The 9,964-nt window shown below is 36.2% G+C and overlaps 1 protein-coding gene and 1 long non-coding RNA gene across 2 annotated transcripts; one reads left to right on the top strand and one right to left on the bottom strand.

Annotated features, from left to right (window-relative positions):
• Window positions 1–381: 381 nt before the first annotated feature.
• Window positions 382–3,912, bottom strand: LOC135146978 (uncharacterized). Its single transcript, XR_010284179.1, has 2 exons — window positions 3,803–3,912; window positions 382–693 (listed from the first exon to the last, which is right to left on the bottom strand). It is a non-coding gene; the product is annotated as an uncharacterized LOC135146978 (long non-coding RNA).
• Window positions 3,913–6,166: 2,254 nt separating this feature from the next.
• Window positions 6,167–8,963, top strand: LOC108226930 (probable WRKY transcription factor 9). The gene is made up of 5 exons (XM_017401923.2): window positions 6,167–6,573; window positions 6,901–7,038; window positions 7,285–7,635; window positions 7,713–7,826; window positions 8,223–8,963. The coding sequence occupies exons 1-5, from the start codon at window positions 6,352–6,354 to the stop codon at window positions 8,844–8,846; spliced, it is 1,449 nt and encodes a 482-aa protein (XP_017257412.1). The 5' UTR covers window positions 6,167–6,351; the 3' UTR covers window positions 8,847–8,963.
• The last annotated feature ends 1,001 nt before the right edge of the window (window positions 8,964–9,964 follow it).

Raw genomic sequence — 9,964 nt, 5'->3', positions numbered from 1 at the left:
GTGGTCGAAAATGAGTTGGTCAGAAATGGCTTTTCAGGTCCATTGGGGAAGCTTCTGGTCTAAAACCGACCACCCAAATTGCATACATATGGTCGGAAATGAGTTGGTCTGAAATGAGTTGGTCGTTTTTCTGGGTTTTAAGATATGAATTTCGTCGGAAATATATACATCTAGTCGGTTTTCTGGGTTTTTTTTTACCATTCTTGGTCGGAAATGAGCAAATTTGGTCGGTTTTCTGGAGATAAAATTTCAAAAAAATGCAGTATTTACATTGTAAACTATACCATATCCCTGTTATTTTACCAAACCAACAATGCACATACAATATCCAATTTCAAAACCAAAATCAAGAATCACAATCCATCAAAATTCAGTATGGCACAATTTAAAAGCCAACAAGCATTCATATATTTAAACAAGAACAGTTATAAAATTCAGTACGACATAAATGTTACAGCTGAACAATCACCCAAAAGCCAACAAAAGCCAACAATCATATACATTACAGCTGAACAATCAAAAGCCAAAAGCAATGTTTTAACAAAATCAGCATCCCTACCAATAATGCATCTAGCTAGGTAGCTTCACTTCAATCTTCCTCATCGCCATCACCATCATCATCCCGACATCCCCATCAATGTCATTCTCCGAACTCTCACCATCGGTGACATCCTTAGTTGCCTCCGCAATTGCCTGCAATAATTAAAAATTTATATCACCGTATATAGCAATTGATGATCATATCTTTTATATCATATAACTCCTCTGAAAAAACTTAGTAAACTAAAGAGTCATGAAGTCTAAAGTTTCTTATTTTAATTAATCCATTTGTCTCTCTTTGTATAAAGTACATGTATATATATAGGTTTCTGCTATGAAAAAGTTCATGCAGGCATAGAGCAATTTACAGGGGATTAATTTCCTTGGATCTTACTTCACATTATAAATAAAAACAAAAGACGAATTTGATTGAGTACTTACTTTTCACTTTTATACAAGATATTAGTAATAAATTAGCAGTGTATTAACTGCCTGTTTACATAGTTTCTTTAAGTTTGTGACAAATATACTGCTAAGATTTTGTGTAAGTGCCTAAGTGGGTATATAGATCTCTTACTACAGACAAACTGACCTTACTGCACCATTTCACCGATTCAGATAATGGTAATCAACAAACATAATCTGATAAAGTTCACTAAGCATATGACCATTCAGATCAAAAAGTTAACCCGGGGATCATATCGGCCAAACACGGGGATCATGGTCTAACTTAACCCAGACTGCAACTTTTATATGAAAACAGTTAAATTTTTTTTCTCAATCACATATTTTTCTTGAAAAACAGTAAATCTCTAGTTATAATTAATCTCCCTGGCCACAGAATCAGCTTGTTTGATTCCAACAAGTAACAGAAGATAATTACACCAGCTGAGACTAAAATGAAGTTTTGGTTTGTTATTTTTGTTAAGAGAAGATCAGTCACACTACCTGATTTACTAAAGTTGAACAAAAGAACCAGACAAATAGGTTAAATATAGTAAGATTCATCTATCCTCACAAAAAATAGAAATGATACTATTCATACCATTTCAATTTCTGTACAGCACGTGACAAATTTACTCATAAATAAAAACCAACAATTCATACGGTGTAACAATTTTTTTAAACCAGAAATGATTTATAGAAAAGGGCCAGCATCTTCAATATTCTCATAAATTTTAGCTTTTTTTGCAATTCAGTACCAAATCAATATTCTCTAGAGTTGTCTTGTTTGTTGCTAGTTGCTACCCTGTTACCTAAAGAACTTGACATAGCTAGGGTATATTGCTACTAATATTTGCTCTTGAAACAAACATTTTGAGCTTGTGATTTTAATTATTTGTGTTTGGCCATGGGCTGACAGGTGCACTGGAAGAGTTATAAATAATTCCAGTACCTGAGCGGTTAAGAAGACAATGCAAATGAGCTTTGAGTCATTGTACCTCAGACCAGTTATTGATGTTCTTGCAATACTTTGAGAGAGTTTGCCAGAATTAGGATTAGTCATCTTCATGAAGTTAGTTTTATCCAAGCTATGGTGCTTTTGTCAGATTATCACCTGAGTTTTTGCTAAACAAAGAGATTTTACCTAGTCTGGAACTCAGAGGAAGATGAGATTTTTCAAGAAACCAATGCCAGTAGATGGATTACATATTAGGCATGTGGGATTACAGGTGTTCCAACTTCCGACTAAGCAAGCATTCTTACAAGACACTCCTTATGGTTGTGAAATGAACGATATCTCGGAAACTTTAGATAAATCACTAAAGCTTTTCAAAAAAAAAATGCAGGAACTTAGTTTTAGCCTGTTATGCTCTTAATAAAATACTTTTTCACCCTGTTCTCAGCATGAATTATGATTTAATACCAGAACCAGGTGTACTAGTTATACTTTTAGAAAAGCATATCTTAAAGGATTATCATTTAATTAAATTAATGTGTTCATTTAATTTAATAGTAATAATAGGCATAAGTTATTATTAAAGCCTAATATTGCAGTATAAAAGTAACAGAAACACAAATGTATAGAGTAGATTATTAAAGTAATATTATTAATCCCTGTTGTCTTTATCGAGGTTTCAAGTTTGAACGCTTCACCAGGCATCACATTTATCCTGCCTAGTTGTTTATTTTACAAATGAGACCAAATGGATCTCACTTAGCTGTGTGTATATTTTACATGTACTATGATTCCATCACTTTACTTGCTATAAACGAGAATACTACTATTACACTTATTTGTACTTGCTATTTTTACATTATTGTATGAGTATTGAATTTTAGACAATATTTGCAGAGTGCTTAATGCTTCCCAGCTGTAACTAATAACTTCTACAAGGGATCACTAGACTGATATAAACGCCAAGTGACATCGAGTTTAAAACCTCTATCAAACAGGAAGCCACAATTATTATCTTAGAAATTAATCAAACAACTGGAATATACTAATCCTTTTAAGAAATCCTATGTCTGTAATTCTGTTCAGTGTAAAATGCAGCATATTTATTGATTCATACTATACGCTTATGAGGAAAATAAATGAAGCTGAATCATATGGTTCAAGAGAGAGTCGAGACTAACGCTATCCTACCAATCTCCGAAGTTACCAAAACAGAGAGTCCTTTATGAGGATCATAACACTGTCTTGTCCTATAAAACATGTAAACAAATATGCGAGATACTCAGGAGGACAATAGACTCGAGACAAAAGTGAAATGTAGATTCTGAAACTGGTTTACGAGCAACTTGCAAGAGCATAAAACAACTCTTAACTATATATATGCAACCCATACCCAAATGCCCTCTGCACCAACACAAACTAAACTCTAACTGATACACCCAGAAAATCTAAACCCTAACTGATACACCTAGAAAATCCATGCATAGGCATTTTACAAACACAAAAACAAACTAATTTGCTATACTTTACACAAACAAAAACACAAACAAAAACTAATTTACACAAAATCTCATAAAACAGATCAAACAACTAAGACAACTAAAATAGAGCCGGATTAAAGGACATATAAACATATATAAACCACATTAAAGCAACTTTGAACAAATTTGAGCCATAAAAAATCAAAACCCTAACTGATGATATATATACAGAGAGATACAAAACCCTAAAATGAGCATAGTAGAGAGAGAGAGCGAGGGAGGGAGAGAGAGGGAGAGGGGGAGGGGGAGGGGGAGGGGGAGGGGGAGGGGGAGGGGGAGGGAGAGGGAGACGGAGAATCGAGAGACGGAGAGAAGCACTTACAGAGAGAGAGATTCGAGAGAGTGTTGAGAGAGATTCGAGAGAGTGTTGAGAGAGAGTAGGAGAGATCAAAAGCACGTACAAGGGAGAGAGTTAGGGAGAGTTGGGAGAGATGAACGGAGTGAAACGCTGCGTTTTGAGAGAGCGGGTGTTTTAACTTCTACCAAAACTGAACCCGGGAAAGTATAAAAGGCGTTGAAAAAAAAGACACATCTCGGGTATCGAACCCCCAACCTCAGCCTTATGCGTACAGTGTTCAACCACCAGAGCAGCTACAACAATGTTATAAAATTAAAGGAACTTAAATATAAACCTACATCTATTTTACAAAATTAAGTAACTCGAAAATCAATTTTTCATTATAATATTCCTTCAACTAATATTCAAAATTATTGATTTTAAGGACCAATATAAGATGAGTAATTATATTCATATCCGTACGGTTGGATTATTTAAATAAGTTATTTATTTTTTTAAAAAAATAACCCTCCGTCAATACTTAAGTATCGTAACCTAATATTTTCGCAATAATATGTAAAACAATAAAATCTTATTGACTTGATTTTTTGTATATAACTACGATGAGTACTTAATTTACGATCCGTACGGTTGGATCGCCTAAAAAACAAATTTATTTTTTTGTAAAAAAAATAATCCTACATCCATATTTAAGAATAACATAACATTTTCGCTATAATATCTCAGCAGATTAAATCTCATTGACTTGATTTTTGGTATATAACTACAATGAGTACTTAATTTACGATCCGTACGGTTGGATCGCCTAAAAAACAAATTTATTTTTTTATAAAAAAATAACCCTACGTCTATATTAAAGTATAACATTATATTTTCGTTATAATATCTCAACGGATAAAATCCTATTGATTTGATTTTTGGTATACAACTACTATGACTACTTAATTTACGATCCGTACGGTTGGATCGCCTAAAAAACAAATTGATATTTCGAAAGTATACACCCTAGGATAACTTCTGATAAAATCCAAACCTCGAACTCCGACATTCACTGCAATGCATGATTCGTAACATAATAGTGTCTTTATAATTTTTTTTATATTTTTCTTCTTTTGCTATCATGATTAGTACCTTAAATCAGACCATATCACAAAGATTCTACATTTTTCTGTTGTTTGAATAATTAATTTGAAATCAGTTAGTTAGTATTTATACTTTGTTACAGAAATAAAAAAAAATTAAAAATCAAATTTTAAGTGATGAATAATTTTTTATTAATTTATTAATTTACTAAAAGCTAGTTTCAATTTTTTTAATTTTTTTTTAAGAAGTTTACTTGGCCGAATAATTTTTTTGTTTTTCTCTCAAGTCAAAACCGACCGCCAGGGTTTTAAATCGGTCAGAAATGACAGAACGAAATGGTCGGTTTTCTGCACTTGAGTTTGTGGTCGGAAATGAGTTAAATTTGGTCGGTTTTCTGTGTTAAAATTATGAGTTTGGTCGGAAATGTGTTGCATGTGGTCGGTTTTCTGTGTTAAAATTATGAGTTTGGTCGGAAATATATTGAATGTGGTCGGTTTTCCGGATGTACAATATTTTTAGTTTTTTTCAAATAGTTTACTTAGTCGAATAGAATTTATTGTTTTTTTAAGAAGTCAAAACCGACCGCCCGGGTTTCAATTCTGTCGGAAATAAAGCAGGTCATTTCCGACCGCCAAAATCGGTCGGAAATAATCTGGGCTCCACCTCGTCTCCACTCAGCCAATCACAGCTCGACAACTAGTTAAAAGCTAAACCAATTATTTTAAACCAGTCAAGGTGGTCGGAAATGACCACAGGCGGTCGGAAATGGGTCGGTCGGTTTTACCGACGTGGCGTCCATGTCAGCTGAAGAACGTTGGTTAGCGGGACCCACGCCCATTATAACCGACCGATTTGGTGCGGTCGGTAATGGCGGTCGTAAATGACGCCATTTTTTACGACCGATCGCGGTTGGTCGGTAAGTCGGTCGGAAATGACCGCTTTTTTTCCGACCACTTTGGTCGGTCGGAAATTTTGGTCGGAAATGCCCGCTTTTCTAGTAGTGAAAAAACAAAAAATAATCGTATTTCTTGCTGGGAACACAGTTTCCAAAGGGTGCTCCTAAAAAAGGGGATGTAATAATATAGAGTGGAAAGTGGTGGGGAGGTCTCCCAGTTGACAAATTCAAGATTTGAGCCCTAGTTACGCTCACTTCCTTGCATGATCTTGTTTTTGGGATTTTAAATCACACAGCTCGCATTTTTTTTACTCCTCTTAATTAATAGCCCCCTCTAGCTAGCCGACTGATTAATATAAATTCCACGCTTCACCCGAAAACAAATAAACTAGAACATGGGTGTGGAAAGCTTATTTAGTTATTTGTGTGTCAAACCTCAATTACACATACTCTAACTCCATATTTTTTTAAGTGTCTTTGAGAGTTGAGCCGAGGCAATTGACTTTGGTACCTTAAAAGCATAGACCAATTTCTCATACTACTATATTTTCAAGAGCTGGTACCAAACTAGAATCTTGCAGGCTGGGTGGTAAGAATGGGCAGATCAAAAGAATCTGAGACTAAATTTGATCTTTCCTTGAAGCTAGACACTCATGATGAACATCACTCACATAGTGATCATAATCAACAAGATGGTGAAAATGTTTCACAGATTATGAAAGAACCTCGTGTCGATGAAGCACAAGATCATGAAGGATCAGATGTTGTTGGATCTCCCCGCGTCTCCAAGATTCAGAAAGATTTCAAGACACAAGAGGTAAGTGCATCTGCAGTACTACTATTATATATCTTCGATTAACTCAAAACCTCCCTAACAATAAATCCAGGTTCTTTAATTTAACCAGTCAAGACTTCTCTTAATTATGTAATCACTGCACGCATGTGCTTATTGATCAAGAATCAAATTGATGTTATTATGATGCCTTCTTCTTTTCTTTTTTTTGTCGCAAGATACTTTCTCGTATAATGAATTGTATGAGAATACAACAGTCACTGCCAGGAGTTCCTTTCGTTTAAGAAATGTTATTATGATGTCTTTATGTGAATTGCCGGTGAATTAATTTTGTATCTTTTTTGTGCTTAGCTATCGGCGTTGCAGACAGAAGTGAGGCGAATGAAAGAAGAAAATAAGCTGTTGATGAAGGTGGTAGAGCAAACTTTGAGAGATTACAATAATCTTCAACAGAAGTTCTCCATCATTACACAAGATAACTGTGACAAGGTAACTTAATTAGTATACCATAATTAAGTAGTCATTCATTCTCGGAATCTGGTCCAAATACTTTCTATATGCACAATATTTACATGTGACTGCGTGATATAAGTAGTTAAGTTAAATCATAAAATACGTGTAAAAAGTACTAGACCATATATGTATTTAGATGATTTTGTGTAAAAAGTATATATAGTAGTGAATGGTTGTAAATTGCTAATAACTTATAATATATGCATGCAATACAAATTGCAGGAGCCAAATTGTTTCCTTTCACTCCATGGAAATGGGGGTGATGCTGATCATATTCGAAAAAGAAAGAGCAGTCCACCAGAGAAGAATGTTAACTATGATGAAGAGAGTGAATTAGGGTTGTCACTGAGAATCCAGAGCCAACAAGAGCAAATTAGAGAAAAGGATGATGAAGTAGTACTTGAAGCTGAAGATGTAGAAAAGGACAATTGCGAGGATGACATAAGGAAAAAGCCTAGTCCGACAGAGAACAAGTTACAACGAGTTGACTTGCGTGGTCTGATAAACAATGCTGCTTCTCCTGCTAACAAGAAGGCTAGGGTTTCTGTTCGAGCTAGATGCGACACCCCCACTGTAAGTGCAGCATTAATTAATCTATTAATTTTTTTTTGATATATATGATTATGATATGATAAAAACTCGTATGACAGATGAACGATGGATGCCAATGGAGAAAATATGGACAGAAGATTGCGAAAGGAAATCCTTGCCCACGAGCTTACTATCGCTGCACTGTAGCTCCTGGTTGCCCAGTTCGAAAACAGGTATCATAGCTTTGATGGTCATTTTAGAGACTGTTCCTTTTCTACATTCTCAATTATGATTTTGATGGTCATTCCTTATTAACTTTATTAAATAAAATTAAAATTATGATAAAAACTAATCTTCGATCTATCTAGCTATTGGGTCCAGGTCCCTGACATATATGATGTCAGGGAACTCTTATCCAACTATAACAAAAGTTTAATACATTCAGCGCTTTTTAATCGCTGGACGGGCCCGTCCAACGGTTAAAATGCGCGGGCCAGTGGCCTCCAAGAGTTTGTGGGCAGGTTAAGAGGTCCTGATATACGTATGCCAGGACCAGTACTCCTAGCTATTTATGACTAGTTATCTAATTAGTGCTCCTTGAAATGTTGCTAATTGTGATCAACTATTAGGTACAAAGATGTCTAGAGGACATGTCAATACTCATAACAACCTATGAAGGAAGCCACAATCATCCTCTCCCGGTTGGCGCGACAGCCTTGGCTTCCACAGCATCAGCAGCAGCCTGTTCATACATGTTAGTCGATAATAACAACATCAGCAACATCTCCACCTTCCACCAACAATCAAATTTCCCATACCACAACAATATCAGTTACAATAGTCCATCTCCCAATGCCCTCGATTACGCTAACATCACCAAATTCCCTCATCAATTCCTCATGGCCAGCTCCTCCAACTCCTCACCCCAGTTGCACAATCCCTGGATTCCTAGCAACTTGAACAACATTGTCACTAGTACTAATATGCTGCATCAGTTTCGCGTGCCTCCACTGCAATCAGACGATGCCAGTGGAAAATCGAAAGGTGATCAAGGGAAGTTGATGGCTGAAAATATGAGTGCAATCACTTCTGATCCGAAGTTTAAGGTGGCTGTCGCGGCAGCCATTTCGTCCCTCATGAATAAAGAAAGCCAAGTGAATAATTCTCTGCAGCTCCGAAAAGATGGGGATCGTAACGGTGGTAACCCTCCGGTTCTGAATTCAGCATTTGTGGGGAAGGAGCTTCCTGAGTGATAGAAATGTGATATACATAATCATACATTTTTAAAGTTCATTGATCATAAAAACATATATACATGTATAGGTACGTGTGTACCAATTGCAGCCTGTATATTATTGATTGGCCTCGAATCTTAATGTTGTACTTCTTGGCATTCTTATTAATTATTATGTGTCCAGTATTGCTTGGATTAAGAGAAAAAATGATAAATGAAGAGTAAATTATCCGAATATCAGTTTTTGACTAAAAACCGGTTTTAAAAAAAGCGCGCCATCCCATATTTCTAGAGAACGACTGTTTTTTTTTGTCACATAATATATACTATCAATCGAATTTAAAAATATTAAAATTTTATATTACAATCCCTACTTTGTTTTGATGTACCTACTTGAGCCGGATGAAATGAAACTTTCACGTCCGGTTTTGAAGGGGGATATCCTCTCAAGTAGAATTTGGAGCATTTCAAAAACTAAATTTCTGAGCCCTAGAACGAAATCCGTTCTTACCACAAGCTTTTCATAATATGGCTGGGTTCCCCCCGCTAGGAAGGGTTCTTTACATCTAGTGAATGAAGGTCGGTCCTTCAGCGGTACTTGCTCATCCTAAAACAATCGTGCCCTCTTCTGACGAGAAAGAGCCTTTTAAGCTGATCAAAGACCTGGAGGATCCGTAGGCCCGAAACGCGCTAGTACTTGTTGATCTATATTGTATATAGCCACCTGCATTCCCACTCTATCTAACGGTCCTAAGGTAGCGAATTTCCTTGTCGGGTAAGTACCGACCCGCATGAAAGGCGTAACGATCTGAGCACTGTTTCGGAGAGAGGCTCAGTGAAATAAACATGTTTGTGAAGATGTGGACTACCTGCACCTGGACAGAAAAACCCTATGCAGTTTCATTGTTCCCTGGGATTGGCTTTGGATCTTTCCTGCGCAACTTAGGTGGAAGACGAAGAAGGCCTCCTTCCCGGGGAGTCCGAGCCATCAGTGAGATACCACTCTGGAAGAGTTAGAATTCTAACCTTGTGTTAGGACCTACGGGCCAAGGAACAGTCTCAGGTAGACAGTTTCTATGGAGCGTAGGCCTCCCAAAAAGTAACGAAAGCACAGTTAACTTCGGAATTAAACCATCG

The sequence above is a fragment of the Daucus carota genome, chromosome 6, assembly GCF_001625215.2.
Source record: "Daucus carota subsp. sativus chromosome 6, DH1 v3.0, whole genome shotgun sequence".
Taxonomy (NCBI): Eukaryota; Viridiplantae; Streptophyta; class Magnoliopsida; order Apiales; family Apiaceae; genus Daucus; species Daucus carota.
Note: the sequence above shows the minus strand (reverse complement) of the source record. Positions and strands in the feature narration are given on the sequence as shown.